This window comes from Helianthus annuus, chromosome 16, assembly GCF_002127325.2.
Source record: "Helianthus annuus cultivar XRQ/B chromosome 16, HanXRQr2.0-SUNRISE, whole genome shotgun sequence".
Classification (NCBI taxonomy): Eukaryota; Viridiplantae; Streptophyta; class Magnoliopsida; order Asterales; family Asteraceae; genus Helianthus; species Helianthus annuus.
In genome coordinates, this window is record NC_035448.2 from 194,519,073 (window position 1) to 194,537,262 (window position 18,190).

Consider the following 18,190-nt stretch of genomic DNA (forward strand, 5'->3'; position numbering starts at 1 on the left):
GTTTCGCTAACTTAACTGATTGAGTTAAAAGCGAAGGGATCGAGAAAGGTCTGGTTGACAAAAGTGAGGGATTTCACTAAAACATCTAAACGGGCAGAAATAACAAAAACGATTCACAATTATTTAAATTCTGATGATTCACAAAAAGGACAGAAATATTACCGAAAAGACAACGGAAAGGAACGAATTTTCAGACGAAAAGTCTTGGAAATAAGTGAAAGATGTAAGACAAGGAAAAAAAAAAGGAAAAGTTAAACTAAAATTTAGTTTTAGTAAGAAACAATGTTTTAACAAATATGGATATTACGAAAGAGATTAGAAAATGGTTAACATCAAAGAGCATGGGTCTCGACATTGATAGGTGCGAGACAATACATTCGAAAAGGAGAAGTATGATGAAGAAACGTTGATATAAATTAAACATGACGTGACACGATCGCGGTCAAGAAATACAATGTGAAGTAGAATCACAATATAACCAAGCGAGCGGTAAAGAGTAACTGGACTAATAAGTCTAGTTAGTGAGACCGGTTAAGGTCATTTAAACAAATTTGGTTGCTTATACGCGGAGGATTCGGTAGAACTGAACCGAATAAATGAACTTGAAAACAAAAGAAATTGTAGTTAAAAAGTGAAAGATTTCACCAAAGACCTTTAAACAGGTCAAGGGAACGGATTCACAAAGGGTTCGATAATATGGATATCGCTAAATTAACTAAACTGGTAGAAATAACGAAAATACGTTATTTCAAGTTGCATTATGTCTAATAGGGCACGTAGATGTTTTGTAACCAAAAAGGTATTACCGTAATTTTCTGGTAATACTAACAATCGATTAAAATATGAGCAATGCTCAATTGATTATTGAGAGCATATGCATGGAGTTAAACTCTATAAATTATAAAGGAAAAAGGTTTCGAGGACGAAACCTCTTTAAGGGGGGTAGACTTGTAACACCCCGAAAACGGGTTTGGTAATCAAACCTTGTTAATAGTGAAAATGGGTAAAATACCGTTAGTGGTAAAATTAACCCGGTGAATATTAGAATTTAAATAAATAAATCTAGTATTTATTAAAAGGATGGGAAATACTTTGAGAAAGCAAAGTATATAAAAAGGCCCGAGATTTAACGGGACTTAAAATAAAACGGGGTTTTGAACAAGATGAATAACTAGGAAAATTATAACCTAATTAACTACAAGTCTAGAAATAACTTGAAATAAGGTTAAAACAATCAAAACTATATGTCAAACAAAAGATGAGGGGCCTATGTTGCTAAACTTGAAACTTAATTTCATAAAAACAAAAATAAAATACCAAACACACACTAGATGTGTGTGTCTGGATCGATCTAGAAACACAGGGGCGACCAAACTCACCCACAAACCCTAGTCTTGCAATTTTCACTAAATTGAGGGCTCCAATCTAGTCTAAATCGATTTCCAAGCACGAATTCGTGATCACCTCGTTGAAGGGATCATAAGGTATGCAAATTTTGTTGTTTTTTGGTTCATCTCAAGTTCTAGACAAATTGTGAAAGTCGAAATTGAGCTTAATTATGTGATGTATAGATGAAACTTGTAATGAAAACAAGTTTAAGAATGAATACTAGTTGATAGTTGCAGGAATCATGCCAAAAATTATGAAATCTATGATAACCCATTCATAGGTTAAGTGAGTTTTGCAAAATAGGCTAAATACTAGAGTTATAACTATCACAAGTAGTATCACTTGGCATCTATATGATGATTTCAATGTTTGTATGCATGCTTGACATGAAACCAAAATGTGTGAAATAGGCGAAAATAACAAGTTATGAACTTGATTCTAGTTAGATAAAAATTAGACCCGCTAGGTGTTCGTTAAAATGCCTAAGTGAGAATTAATATGTTGAAAATCGGATAAAAATGCATATTTGAACTATACGGCAAATTATGCGTGATATGTTGCAGAAGGAGTTCTAAACAATATTGGTCGAACTCTATAGGTAAGGAAATCCGGATCGTCAAGTGGACAAGCCGGTGGAAACACGCATTGGAAAGGAGCGCTTTAAAGGTACGCGACTTATCGTCTCGTTACATTTATGTAGATAAGCTTAGTCTTAAATATGTTTAATGTTGCTATGGTAAAAAAAAAATAGTTGCGCTTGGTGAATCTAGGAAGTGATGGAATTCACTCGGCAACCCAAACGGGTCAAAATAGATAGTAAAATGTGTGTGATATTGAAATAGAGAAAATGGTTGTGTTGGTATGTCGTTGAGGTGATGGAATTCACTCGACAACCGAATGGGTCAAATTGATAATTAAAAATAATAAGTGATCAAAATAAAGACACCATTTAGTAAAAAATTATAACGGGTCGAACAATTTAAGAAAATGCCTTTTTAGTAGTAAGAACTCACGATGCGAACAGGAATAGGTTCAAAAAGACATGATGGTATCAATATACCATCATACGTTGATAAATGGTCATATCGACTAAATGGGTCAAATGGTATGTTAATACCATTTGACAATAATAACTGACGACTACTTGTTGAGTTTTGTGATTACAGGAAATAACATATGTTGCGTTGCTCTAATTAGAGAATTTAAAGCAAGAGGTATGTAAACGGGTCAATGCTATGACCCGAGCCAGGTACATACAGTTATAATTATAATTAAAGGTGGTGTTGTCGTCAATTATTAGTAGAAGTCCTTCGTCGTAAATCGAGGGACTAAAATTGACCAAAAAGCCCTTGACGGGCATATTAGGCAAACGACCCATATGGGTTGTTTGGAAACTTGCGTTACGATTAGGAGATATAAGTAGATGCCTTGAATATAGAATTATGAGGTGTGAAAGGAAAAAGAGCAAGGTTTAGACTAAAGTGCTTAACACTCTCTAAATGGGTCAAAAAGGTTTTATGTGTATACATAATTCATTAGAAAGTATGAACCTAGGCTAAGGTTTGTGTGTTAAATACATTAGTGTATGTATTTTAAATGTCTAAGGATCGAGTTAGTGGTTTTAAACACAAACGGGTCAAAATGTTAATTTCAAACAATAAACCGAATACTTAAAAATCCAAAATTTTATTAGTTTGAATGACGGATTTTAACTCCATGTGACGGAGAATTTAATTACGAGTGCGTAGGAGAAAGAATCGCGTAAAACGGACAAGCGGATTGAAAGATACGAAAGTTTTCGTGTCAAAAACGGCAAAATTGGAATGGGCTGGTACAGGGGCCACCGTAACTTACGGTGCCCACCGTAAGTTACGGTGGGGCTGAAACCTTTACGCCAGGTACTTACTGAGTTACGGTGGAAATATTTTAAGTCAGGGGCCACCGTAACTTACGTTGACCACCGTAAGTTACGGTGGAGGCCAGAATTGAGTTTTTGTTTATGGGACCAAGGGATTAATATTGGATTTTCCTGATTCTTTTCTTTAATTCGATTATTCGACTCCATTTTCCTCGTGATACCAGTTATTTAAATATCAAAACTAACTTTTAAGTTGGTTTTGAACTCAGGTGAATGTCGAGAGCCCCGGATGAAGATCAAGTGTCGAACAAGAACCGAACACGCGTTAAATGAAGCTTCCGCAAGTTGTTTCGTCATCTTTTTAAAACGATGAATTAAATTACACTATGTAGTTTTGCTTTTAAAATTTAGTAAGTTTTAATAAACCCGTATTTGAGCATGAATGTTTAAATATAAATACTCCGCAAATTGTGATTATTTACGGGAATCGCTAAATAAATTTATGGTTGTTACACTTTCTAATCACCGAACTGATCATATCTGGACCAAAGCTCCGTCAAACTCGACGTTTCCTGGACTATCAAGAAAAATGCCAGGATTTCGATATATGACATTGAAATTTTGATTCTCCCTCATTTTTGCAAATTCTGATGTCTCTTTACTGAATTTCCCCTTAAACTGAGCAATTCAGTCTTTTGTCATCTCGGAAAATTGTTTAACTGTAAGTAATTCATTTTTATCGCTCACTAGTTTTTCAAATCCGAAAGTCATCATAATCCAACTCTCGTAAGCATAGGCCTTCACCCAGTTTTCAAATCTAGTGCTTCACCAATGATAATCTTCTATATTCATTAGTTTCGGTGGTCGTTAATGATTTCCGTACACACTATCATACTTCAAACACTCAGAAATGGCACTTGAAACAATCTTTGTTGTAACTGGGGTTTCTTCAGATGTGAACGCGTTATAAAACGTGTTGTAAAATTCTTCAGCCATGATTACCTGCAAAGACATAATCAAACAAACACTTGATCAACCTTGAAAAACAAACAATACTGTCTTGGTTCGTACGAAGCTATAACTGGATTCGTACGAAGCTATCAAATAATCTGGGTTTGTACTAAGCAAATAATTCCCGGATTCGTACGAAGCTGCCAATGTCTGGGTTCGCACGAAGCCAAAATTTTCAAAATAACAACTTAAAGATGTGGGTTCGTACGAAGCTGCAGTGTGTGGCTTCGTACGAAACTAAGTTGCGATGAACACAGTCAAGTTTTTATGGTTTTTCACTGATTTGAGTATGATTTTGTTCGAATTTTGATCTAAAACTTTGTAGGATTGATTAAAACTGGTTTTCACACAACATATTCAAAATTTAGCCAATTTTAACTGTGAAATCTTTATAGATCTGAAATTTAAAGTTAAAAAGAATGTGTAGAAGAAGTGTAGAAGAAGATATGAGTAGAAGATGATGAATTCAGCTCTGATGATGATGACTCAGCTTCAACCTTCGTATCTTCAATCTGTGCAAACAATCACCCGCTCTGATTACGATCCTGAAAGCTGAAGCTAAGGGGGAGTTTGAAGACGAGCTCAAAGCAAGGGGGAGCTTGCATACAATGAGCCAGGTAACTATCCTGCGGGAGCTTGTAGAGAAGGAACCAAGTTTCGATCCTTAAAAGTACGGAAGTTTAAAGAAAGGGGGAGCCTGGAGATAGATTTAATCGAAAGAGGGAGCAGCTGAAGCTGTAAACAGATCCACGGGGAGTCTGTTAGAAAAAAAAGGGAATGTCTATGTTGTTGAAAACATCAACATTTCTAGAAGACTTAGAGAGAGATAGAAAGCTACGAGATTGACTGCAGTAATATCCAAGGGGGAGTCTGTGAGTGCATAATGTCTATCACTTCCGTCAATCACGTATCGTAGCTTAATCAGATGATACAAGACTGGTGCTGAACAGAGCAGAGCATAAAGAGCATATAAGATTATGTAGCTTCGTACGAAGGGAAGCTTAAGCAACATCGCACGAAGTGAGCAGCTTCGTATGAAGGGAGTCATTCACAGCTTCGTACGAAGCCACAACTACTATATATATTTGTGTAGGGTCTTGTTCATTGGTAACTTTTGTGACTAGAGCGGGGAAACTCTGTCCGTTTGATTTCGTGGTATTGTACTTGTCACATTATCAATAGAAATCAACAGTTAATTCTTCTTTGTATTCTATTCACACACGTACTTGGATTCCGCACAAGATACGTGTCAATACGCATTCATCGGTAAAGGAATCGATCCAAGAATCGCATCCACACCAAAGACTTGCAAATTGGTGGGGAAGGTCAAAAAGTATCACTAGTCTTTGAAACTACACGCAAATTATTGTACTATGATTGTTATTTAAGACACATGTAAAATGTTATTTGACTTCTGTTGTTTCTTTCTCATTTGTGGTCTATGATTGTTATTTAAGACACATGTAAAATGTTATCCTTATGTTATTCATCTTTGCTGAATAGTCTACACAAGTACAAAATATCATTAACCTTAAGACCTTACCTACAATTTAAAGTATTACCGTAATCCCAAAGTCTTTTCTCAAACAAAACCTCGTTCCATTATGTCTATCTACAAGTGAACGTTTTACACACTTTAATGTGAAAGTTATAATTACGTTATTATTGAACCAAAGACTTATGTGAAAGTTGGTGGGGAAGGTCAAAAAGTATCACTGGTCTTTGAAACTACATGCAAATTGTTGTACTATTATTGAGTATATATTGATTGAGCAAACTGAATATATATAGCCATTCGAAGAAACATACAATTAAAGAGAATGAGTAATTCGACTTTGCTCTTCTTTTTCCTTTTCTTATTCTTCATCTCTTTTACCACTTCTTCAATCAACACCACCCATAAATGCTCTGTTCAACAAACCCTTGCTTTGCTTCTATTTAAACAAAACCTTTCCTCCATCAATGATACCCTGTTTGAGTATGACTCTGAATATGAAGATTGGCTTGGTTCTGGTTATAATCCACTCATGATGAACTGGAACACAAGTACAAATAGGGGTGTTCAAAAAAAATCTGTATCTGAAACTGAATCTGAAATATCCGAAAATTTGTATCCGAAATATCTGCAATTTTGGATATCCGAAAATTCGGAAATCCGAAAATCGAATAATCCGAATTTTCTGATTCGGATCCGGATATTAATTTCAAAAATTTCGGATAATCCGATTATCCGATATCCGAAAACTAATATATTTATAAATTTATATAGTATATGAGCATTATATTTGGCTTTAAATATAGTAAATAATAATAAATAACTAGATTCAGATGTGGATTTATGTATGTTTTTAGTTTTCAATGTTGGAAATTTGGAAAATTGAATATAAGTTTAGTTTTAATCTATGCCCAAAACATTTTTTAAATTTTTTTATAAATTCAGATATCCGTTTGGATATCCGAATCCGTATCCGAAATTTCAGATATTTGGTTTCAGATATCCGAAATTTCGGATACGAATTCGGATATCAATATCCACTATCCAAAGTTTTCGGATATCCGGGGATAATTCGATCTTGAACACCCCTAAGTACAGATTGTTGTGATTGGAATAGAGTCACTTGTGACCACTCCACTGGTGACGTTATCGGTCTTGACCTGAGCTGTGGGATGGTGCAAGGTACTATCCACCCTAACTCCACTCTTTTTCACCTCCCTCATCTCCAGAGACTCATTGTTATTTAAGACACATGTAAAATGTTATCCTTATGTTATTCATCTTTGCTGAATAGTCTACACAAGTACACGATATCATTAAACTTAAGACCTTACCTACAATTTAAAGTCTTATCGTAATCCCAAAGTCTTTTCTCACACGAAACCTCGTTCCATTATGTCTATTTACAAGTGAACGTTTTACACACTTTAATGTGAAAGTTATAATTACATTATTATTGAACCAAAGACTTATGTGAAAGTTGATGGGGAAGGTCAAAAAGTATCACTGGTCTTTGAAACTACATGCAAATTATTGTACTATTATTGAGTATATATTGATTGAGCAAACTTAATATACATAGCCATTCGAAGAAATATACAATTAAGGGGAATGAGTAATTCGATTTTGCTATTCTTTTTCCTTTCCTTATTCTTCATCTCTTCTACCACTTCTTCTATCAACACCACCCATAAATGCTCTGTTCAATAGACCCTTGCTTTGCTTATGTTTAAACAAAACCTTTCCTCCATCAATGATACTTTGTTTGAGTATGACTCTGAATGTGAAGATTGGCTTTGTTCTGGCTATAATCCACTCATGATGAACTGGAACACAAGTACAGATAGGGGTGTTCAAAAAAATCTGTATCCGAAACCGAATCCGAAATATCAGAAAATTTGTACCCGAAATATCCGAAATTTTGGATATCCAAAAATTCAGATATCCGAAAACCGGATAAGTAAAATTTTCGGATTTGGATATTATTTTCAAAAATTTCGGATAATCCGATTATCCGATATCCGAAAACTAATTTTTTTTATAAATATATATAGTATATGAGCATTATATTTAGTTTGAAATATAGTAAAAAATAGTAAATAATCGGATTCAGATGTGGATTTATGAATGTGTTTAGTTTGCAATGTTGGAAATTTGGAAAATCGAATATGAGTTTAGTTTTAATCTATGTACAAAACATTTTTTTTATGTTTTTATATATTCGGATATCCGAATCCGTATCCGAAATTTCGGATATCAATATTCACTATCCGAAATTTTCGGATATCTGGAGATAATCCGATCTTGAACACCCCTAAGTACAGATTGTTGTGACTGGAATGGAGTCACTTGTGACCACTCCACTGGTGACGTTATCAGTCTTGAACTGAGCTATGGGATGGTGCAAGGTACTATCCACCCTAACTCCACTCTTTTTCACCTCCCTCGTCTCAAGAGACTCAACCTTGCTTACAATAATTTTACTGATTCCCAACTTCCACTTGACATAGGCAAGCTTTCTAATAGTCTCACACATCTCAACATCTCCTATTGTGGGTTTACTAGTCAAGTTCCCACATATATTTCACACCTTCATAAAATGATGTCCCTTGATCTCTCTTTTAATGAGATTAATCTTGAACCTCATGTTTTCATCAATCTGCTTCAAAATTTAACTGTAATGGAAGAACTTTCTCTCACATTTGTTAACATCTCTACAGTTTTACCTAGTAATCTTAATATATCTTCTTCATCTTTAAATTTTCTAAATCTTGGCTCCACTGGATTGAACAGAAACCCACCTCCCAACTTTTTCAGTCTTTAGTCTCTGGAAAGCCTTGACTTGTCAGAAAACAGTTTGAGAGGGCATATCCCTTCAGAGATCTCACTTCCTAAATTGGTTGAGCTTAATCTCTCTCTCAATGAAAATTTGCTAATTCAACCTCGTTTTTCAATATTCTCTTCAAAAATTCTACCTTTTTGAGATATCTTAGGCTTTAGGGGGTTAATAGTGGTTCGACTTCTTTACCCACTTATAATTCATTAGTTTTTTTAACTTTACGCATAGTAGTTTGATATTGTTTGTGACATCAAGTATCTATGTTTCTATTATAAAAGTTCTACTGCTGAACATGTTATTCTGTCTACTTAGCAATTGAGATTTTAATTTAGTTGACAAGCATATTACTATTTTTTTATATTTAAAAACTTATTACTATTGTTTCCTATCATCTGTCCAGGAACTTAACTTATTTGAAGACACTTAACATGTTTATATCTTCTTACTGTAAGTCATCTTACTGGTACTCTTTTGTGCTATTGGACTACCCAACTTCAGCACCCCTCTATGAGAATTCTCCTATCCTATATTTATTAGTCATACTCTATATTATTAGGCATTAGGATTAACATAATTCACTTACAGATCTTAGCATACCTAGTACACGCCTAAATGATTTTATTTGTATATAAGGTTCTAAACATTAAAAGCTTATAAACATAATAATAATGCTTTGATATCTAAAATCGACTAAAGTAAGATTTTCGGATGACGTACCTTTTTGTTCGAACTGGTTTTCCAATGGAACTCAATTTGATAATAGTCTAAACTCAAACTAAACTGAACCTGAAATGTTTATATAATATCTTATATAGAGCTAAATGTCCAAATTTTAATGAAAACAGTTAATTGAGTAAAACTTAGGTAGTTATTCAATCATGGATTAGTGAGCAAGGATCATGGCAAGTGGGTAAGTGGGCTGACTTGGTAATAAAGATAACATAACCGTACGTTTATATTAATTTGTTAAAACCTGAGGTAGTTAATTGATCATGGCTTAGTGGCCCGATGATCATGTTAAGTTGACTAAGTGGGCTAAGTTCGTCATTAATTCAGTCTAACCGTCTTTTTTATAGTTTTTTTTTTTCAAAATTTCTTATTCTTTTCCCGTTGTTATTTATATAACTGAATGCTATTTTGTATTTTCACTCTATATAATAGAACTCATTTTTTTAAAAACCTATATAGGAATCAATTTTTTTTAAATACCTATATAGGCCTGATGTTTGAGAACACACCCGAGAAAAACAAAATGGCACGCGGAATTTATTAACATGTAACAATATATTATTGGCTACTTAACTTTTTAGTTTGTTTTTCTATGTATTATATGTAACTACTTATTTAATTGTTTTAGTTATGAATTACTAGACTTTGTTTACAATTATTTTGAAAATAAAAGAACATTTAACTTTTATAAAACATAAACGATTTTGTGAAAACCGCTAGTTAATTCTTTTTTTTAAATTATAACAGTCATGTTTATTATTAAATATACAATTAATCATCTACATATATGTTATATTTTTATAATAACACTTTTACACATGGTAAATAGCCAATAATGCAATAAGTTGTTACGTGTTAAATTGTTTTGTGTGTTACTAAAATTGTATACTAAGTATGTGTAAGGAAAACTTAATCTAACTGTTTGATTGATTTTGTTGTTAACACATTATATGTAATATGTAATATAGTTAGCATAAAAAACACCGAAAAATCAATTGAAAAAAGAAAATTGTATTTAACCTAAAAATACTTGAACAAACAAACCTTAACAAATACTGACTTGAAAGGCAAAACATAAAAGATGACTATGAGAAAACAGGACTTAAACTGAATAAGCTTAAACTGCAACCCATCCAACACGGTCGTTGCATTTTTTAATTATACGTGGAATCTTGGATCTTTTCATTGGTGAATCCAGAGAGTCTGTTGTGTCACTTAGCTCGGCCTCCAAATCATCTTGTTGTTTTGCCTTATAATCATCTTTCTGACCATTCGAATCTTCACTTTGTGTAATATCAATGACTTCATCCCATTTCTAAGTTAGGAGCGCATGTTTTCTTTTAGCTTGCTTTTCTATGTTCTGAAAATACAAGTACTAAAAACATTAGTATAATACATTTATAAAAACACATATAGGTATGGAAAAATCATGATTTAATTCTGCATTTATAACTTTATTTTAAAAAACACCCACCTATTCAAAAACATCCATGTGCATTTCAGATTTGAATGGACTGAAATACTGGCCATATGAAATGATCTCTACACTTCCACTGTTCGTCTAAAACAATAAATTCATAGAATTTAACAAAACAGACTAAATATTAAAACAATGTTTATACATTAGTTGTGAGTTAAGACGATACCTTCAGAGAATCTTTCATTGGGCTGCATATTTGTTTCTTCTTCGGTGTCATTGCATTAGTACCCAGCTGTAAAAATTACAATTGCTACCATATATTAGAATACTAAATATTTGGTGCAATTCACAAAAGATTAGAAAACATCGACATTTAGATTGCTAAAATAGGTATGCACTATAAAATAGGTATCATAGAAGAATCTTTCTTTGGGCTAAACATTTCAATCTTTTTGGATGTTACTAGGGGTGCAAACGAGCCGAGCCGAGCCCGAGCTCGACCAGGCTCGAGCTCGAGCTTGTTTAACATATGAAAGCTCAAGCTTGAACTCGGCTCGATTCGAGCTTTATTTCTAAAGCTCAAGCTCGGCTCGAAGGTAATTTTTCAAGCTCGAGCTCGGCTCGGACTCGACCCGTTTAGTATTTATTAATTAATTTATATTAATTATAATTATTATTATACATATAATTTAGTTATTTTTTATATTTATATAAATGGTAATTATTATTATATAAATATATGTTTAATATATTAATAAAAAAATATATAAACAGAAAGCTCGATTAGGCTCGTGAGCCGGCTCGAGCTCGATAAGCGAAGCTCGGGCTCGGGCTCGTTTACTAAACGAGCTTGTTTTTAGGCTTGGGCTTGAGCTCGAGCTCGTTTAAGCTCGACTCGTTCGAACTTTTTTTCGAGCCGAGCTCGAGTAGCTCGCGAGTAGCTCGGCTCGTTTGCACCCCTAGCTGTTACATTGGTACTCAACTGCAATAAAACGTTAGAATTGTTAACGTATATTACATTACTAACAATTTGCTTTGGTTGCTAAACATTTTACTTTCCTACTTACTTTCATTGCAAAGTCGCCGCCTTCACATATGTCCATGAAGTCATCCGAGAGATCCATTGTTGTAGATGTCTTGTTGTATGAATTCAGGAAATGCGAAAAAAAAAAGATAGAAGTTATGCTACATGAACTGGTATTATTTAGCCAGCAAAGTATTTAGTTCGGTGTCCACTACCCCACTAAGTTCCTGAAAATAAGGAATACACTTTAAACCGTAAGTTGTAACCTACATTTCTGATTGGTGCATCTTAATAAACTGCAAGATCATGGTTGAGAGAGTGCAAAACCGACACCAACTGCTGCTTCTAGAAGGAATTTAATGACTTTAAACAGCTGAGATTAAATGTTGATGACTTTAAACGGCTGTAATTACCAAAAGTTGATTACAAACAACGATGGCAATATAATCTATACTATATAATAAAAGAAACCAATAAAAGGACACTAGTCATTATTCTAGACCATCCTTAATTGTAGATAATTATTATTTAATTAAATTATTAAATATTAGTTAAATTAATATAAATCTGATCAACTCTACAATTTATAAAATAGAATTGGCATTTTTCATTTTAGATTAACGACCAAACAATTTCAATGAATCATACACATCATTAGATAAGGTGATACAAAATGTATATTAGAAAAGAAAAAAAGAACAACTCAACCTATTTAATAGCATTTCATTTATGAATCAAAATACCTCACGAAAAAAAAAATTGAATATAATTGTTATCGTTATATAAAAAGACAATTTGTAAAATAGAATTGGAAATTTTCATTCTAAATTAACGACCAGAGAATTTCAATAAATCATTATGTTATCTAAAAAAGTGATAATAGGATCATAATTAACAATTGATATATTATATAATGAGAAATATGACTATTTTATTCATTTAGTCATTTTCTTTCAATCAAGTTTTTAAAACTAAAATAACTTTATATACTTCATTATTTATATATATATATACTAGATTTACCACCCGCCGCAATGCGGTGGGTGATTCAATAGTTATATATCATGTTAGATGAAAGACAAATGTTTTCACATGACCATGAGCCTGCGTGTAAAACCGAAGAAAAAATAACTAAGTCGATCTCTGACTCGCACGTTGCGACAGACCTATAAAACGGGGAAAATAGACGCGCTGCGACGGACATGTCAAACAGGAAAAAAATAGATGAAAAATGTTGAACCCCACACGCACGTTGCGGCATGTTAAGTCAGAAATTTAGAACGACACGTTAAACGGAGAACTTATGAAAGATAAAAAATATATAAGAGACTAAAGTTGAAAGTAAAAATAGATGAAAAACTTTGGATTGAAAGTAAAAAACAATTAAAGGGTAAATTGCAAAAGATGAAAACTTTTGAATTAGAAGTGAAAAATCAAATTAACCAAAAGGGTTAAAATACCATAAATCGAAACTTTAGACTTAAATTGCAAAAGATTGAAACTTTAGAATTAAAAAAGAAATCAATTAAACAAAAGAGATAAATAGATTTAGTTAAATTGATGTTTAATATTATTATTATTGTTTAATAAAAGAGATAACTAAAAAACTAAGGGTGAGAAATTACTAGAGAATGACACGTGTCCAAAAAGGATTTTTATTTATTAGTATAGAAAGATATATATATATATATATATATATATATATATAATGCTAGATAAAAAACCCTAAAAATTTTAGAAAACTCTGGAAACTCAAAGCTCCCGACTTTTTTTTTTGAAAAAAATAACACATGTAATATACATGTTTTTAAGAGTTTTGGGCCAAAAAAAACAAAAAAGCGCCGAGTACTTTTTAAAAAAAATAAATAAACAAGTTTCAAAAACTTCGTTGACTAACATGTGTTAGACAAAAAATGCTGAAAGTTACTGAAATTTGTTTTTTTTTAAAAAAAAACCTTTGGCGCTTTTTTGATTTTTTTGGCCCAAAACTCTTAAAAACATATATATTACATGTGTTATTTTTTTCAAAAAAAAAAAAGTCGGGAGCTTTGAGTTTCCCGGGTTTCCTAAATATTTAGGGTTTTCTATATAGCCTAACCCTATATATATAGAGAGAGAGAGAGAGTTAGAATCCTGTAAAAAAGGCCCAAAGTGTGAGAAAAATAAGAAAGAATCTCAACCATTAGATCTTTTGATCTAATGGTTGAGATCAGGGGCGGATATATATTAGACCAAGGGGTAGCCTCCGCTATCGCTTGGTCGGAAAATTTTTGACGTTTTTAGTGTAAATTTTGGAAAAATTTGACGTTTTTTCGATTTCGTTATCGCTTATTTATAAAACGTTCCCGCTTGGTCGGAATCCTAGATCCGCCACTGGTTGAGATCAATAGGGACCAAAATGTAAAATATTTTTCTTAATTTGGACTGAATTGAAAATTATAGGGGTAATAAAGTCTTTATATCCATTCAAAATAGGAAACTATAAATCAAAATTCCTATAATTCCGATCTCTCTCTCCAATTGATCGTACAGTTTCTCTCTCTCTCTACAATTTTCAAAACCCTAATGCCGCTAAACCTCCATATCTCGACTTCTTGTGCCCCGATCAATCACGCACATGATTCTTTGTTGCTTCATGATTTCCAACTAGCCTAAGAGATGTTCGGTTCCCATTTCGTTTTGATCTCAGATTAAAGCATCTCAACCAAACGAACCAGGGTTCGTGATCTTGGTCTCCAAACTTGATTCAGGGTTCGTCTATCTTTATAATCGATCAAACAGCGGCGACGACGAGCGGCAGCGGCGACGGCGAGCGGCAGCGGCGACGGCGAGCGGGCAGCGACAGTGGTTGTGCGGATCGGCAGCGGTGGTGCAGCAGTGGTGGTGCCGAAAGTGCCAGTGGTGGTGCCAGAAGTGGAGAAGATGATACAGAGGTGTTATTTTTTTCTTCACTGAATGGTGTTATATCTTGTACTGAATGGTATTATTTTTGTACTGAATGGTGTTATTTTTGTACTGAATGGTGTTTTTTTTATTTACTGCTGAATGGTGTTATTTATGTGCTGAATGGTGTTATTTTTGTACTGAATGGTTTTTTTTATCTACTGCTGAATGGTGTTATTTTTGTGCTGAATGGTGTTATTTTTGTACTGAATGGTGTTTTTTTTATTTACTGCTGAATGGTGTTATTTTTGTGCTGAATGGTGTTATTTTTGTATTGAATGGTGTTATATTCTTGTACTGAATGGTGTTTTTTTTTATTTACTGCTGAATGGTGTTATTTTTGTACTGAATGATGTTATTTTTTTGCTGAATGGTGTTAGTTTTGTGCTGAATGGTGTTATATTTTCTGAATTGTGTTATATTTGAAACACCATGTATGAACATGCTCTGAATGGTGCTATATTTATGGACGGTTATAAGTCCTAAAATCCAGGTTTTTCTCTCTCCAAATCTTTAAATCAAGGATTACCATATTTGAATTTGTTAATGCATTTACAATTATACCCTTTTCAATTAATTTAGATCTAATGGTTGAGATTCTTTCTTACCTTTCTCACACTTTTGGTCTTTTTTACAATAACTTATATATACCATAAAATCAAGTATTTTGCTATTTTTTTTATAAAAGTGACGTTCAAAAAGCAACAAAAAGGTCTATTCCATTTCGTATCTCATTGTTGCATATCAAACACTACCCCGTGTAATACACAGGGTTTTTAAAGATATAAATTTTTTTAAAATATTTGGTATATAAAGTTAGATTTATTCAACCCGTACAATACATGGAGTTTTTTTAAAATATAACTTTTTTATTATTTAGTACATAAAATTACATTTCTTTCACCCATGAATACACAGGGTTTTTTTTTTAAATATAACTTTTTTATTATTTGATATATAAAATTACATTTATTCAACTCGCACAATACATGAGGTTCTTAAAGATATAGTTTTTTTTATTATTTAATATATAAAATTATATTTACTCAACACGTGTAATAAATGAGGTTTTTAAAAATATATTGTTTTTTATTTAGTATATATAATTACATTTATTCAACTCGTGTAATAGATAAGGTTCTAACCTAGTATAGAATAAACAAACATGTTAAACTGATAAAACTAAGTAAGCTGCAATGTTTTCCGAACTTTTTTAAACGAAGGTTACTATATAAATATAACATGTATATTTTATTAATAAAGATAAGATAAAATATAACCTCATTTAATCTTCTCATCTACCTCATCCCCACTATATTTATAAAAATATTAAATCCTCACCTTCCCTCCCCTTCATATACCCTTCATATTCACTTCTTCCGACATCCCAAACTCACCCCACACACATCTAACTGTTTCTTCACAATGTTGAAATCTGCAAAACAATATTATGACTTTCTCATCAACCATGTCCCTAAACTTTTCATCATAACCCTAATCTTTGCAATCTCTATTCCAACATTTCAACAATTCCCATACCATCTTCTTAACCATCTTTCTTTAGTCCACACACTCATTTTCACCTTGCTAATCATTTCCATTCTCACATTCTACTTCTTGAACAAGCCTCGAACCATTTACCTCGTCGACTTCGCTTGTTTCAAGCCGCCTAACATCCTCCGAGTGCCGTTTGCTACCGCGGCTGAACACGGTAGCATCATCTTAGCCTCACAGCCCAAGAGCATTGCTTTCCAACTCAAAATCTTTGAAAGATCCGGTTTGGGTGAAGAAACATGTTTACCACATGCATTGCATTATCTTCCACCAAACCCTAATATGGCTGATGCTAGAGATGAATCCCAATTGGTCATTTTCTCAGCCATGGATTCGTTGTTTCAAAACACGGGTATTAGCCCGAAAGATATCGATATCTTGATCATAAACTGCAGTCTCTTTGCACCAACTCCTTCTCTTTCGGCCATGGTGGTTAGCAAGTACAAGATGAGAAGCAACGTTAAAAGTTTTAACTTGTCGGGTATGGGTTGTAGCGCGGGTTTAATATCCATAGATTTCGCGAAACACCTACTCCAAGTCCACCCAGAGTCGTACGCGGTGGTGATTAGTACTGAAATAATCACCCCCAACTCTTACATGGGGAAAGAACGGTCAATGCTCCTCCCAAACTGTCTCTTCAGGATGGGAGGAGCGGCTGTTCTTCTGACCAATAAAAGGTCACAACGCAAGCATGCAAAGTACAGTCTTGTCCATGTGGTTCGGACCCACAAAGGGTCCGAAGACAAATCTTACCGTTGTGTAACACAAGAAGAAGACAAAGAAGGTCATGTCGGGATAGCCTTAAACCTAGATCTAATGGTCATCGCGGCCAACTCGTTAAAATCAAACATAAGCACCATAGGACCATTGGTTCTTCCAATATCCGAACAACTCTTGTTTCTTTTCAATCTTTTAGGAAGAAAGTTCCTTAAACTTGATCTAAAACCCTACATTCCCGACTTCAAAAAGGCGTTTGATCATTTCTGTATACACGCGGGTGGACGTGCGGTTATTGACGATCTTCAGAAGCATCTGAGGCTGTCGGCGGAGCACGTTGAAGCGTCGAGAATGACGTTGCACCGGTTTGGGAACACATCATCATCTTCATTGTGGTATGAGATGGGTTATATGGAAGCAAAAGGGAAGATGAAGAAAGGAGATAGGGTATGGCAAATAGGGTTTGGAAGTGGGTTTAAATGCAACAGTGCGGTTTGGGAATGTAACAGAGATATTGAAAGCCCGAAGAATAGTGCATGGGCTGATTGCATTCATAGGTACCCAGTGAACGAGCCAGAAGTTATTAAGCTTTAAGCTAGGGGCAAATGTGTCATTTCGTTTTACGTGTGATTTCGACATAACCTTAAATAAAAATATTTCAGGTGTTTTATATTGTTTTAGCATGCTTTTGGACTTGTGAAGTGAAAATTAGCAATTGTTTGTTGGTTAATCTCAAGCGACTTATATGAATCGACAAGAAGCAAGTCGTTTTATAAAATGTTGGTGAGAGAACTTGTTTATGGGAGTTTATTAAAGCCATATTGCAAACGTCTCGTTCAATTCAATTATTTATGTTTGTGAACGCTCATTAATATATTAACTTACATGGGTTCATGTATTGATATAGAGATAAGTATTGTATAAAGTGATTTTCGTGTTTCTCACGATCCAACACGTGACATGAATAAAGGTAAGGGTAAAGGTATATATGTTCATTATGTTACAAATGATAGGATTTAGCTAGAACAACGTCGTAAAGGTTGGAACTATATTTAAATGAAATTACAGGTCGTAGTTCTAGATCGATATGAATTACCCGTTTTAAATCATCATACAGTTCGTTCACTCATCGCTTTCACAACTTGCACTCATTGTTACAAAGTTAGACACTATGTTGTAGGTAATTACTTTTGATGCACATTTTTAACTAG

At 33.6% G+C, this 18,190-nt stretch overlaps 1 protein-coding gene and 1 long non-coding RNA gene across 2 annotated transcripts; both read left to right on the forward strand.

The window, feature by feature from the left end:
- The first annotated feature begins 1,989 nt into the window (after positions 1 to 1,989).
- Positions 1,990 to 3,609, forward strand: LOC110918124. The gene is made up of 3 exons (XR_002581081.1): positions 1,990 to 2,055; positions 2,556 to 2,638; positions 3,517 to 3,609. It is a non-coding gene; the product is annotated as an uncharacterized LOC110918124 (long non-coding RNA).
- A 12,465-nt stretch (positions 3,610 to 16,074) lies between these two features.
- LOC110915106 (3-ketoacyl-CoA synthase 5) lies at positions 16,075 to 17,757 on the forward strand. The gene has a single exon (XM_022159739.2). The coding sequence runs from the start codon at positions 16,134 to 16,136 to the stop codon at positions 17,571 to 17,573; it is 1,440 nt and encodes a 479-aa protein (XP_022015431.1). The 5' UTR covers positions 16,075 to 16,133; the 3' UTR covers positions 17,574 to 17,757.
- Positions 17,758 to 18,190: the final 433 nt, after the last annotated feature.

Bases quoted from the DNA above. Each gene is read 5' to 3' on its own strand.
- LOC110915106 (XM_022159739.2), top strand. From the start codon at position 16,134: ATGTTGAAATCTGCAAAACAATATTATGACTTTCTCATCAACCATGTC.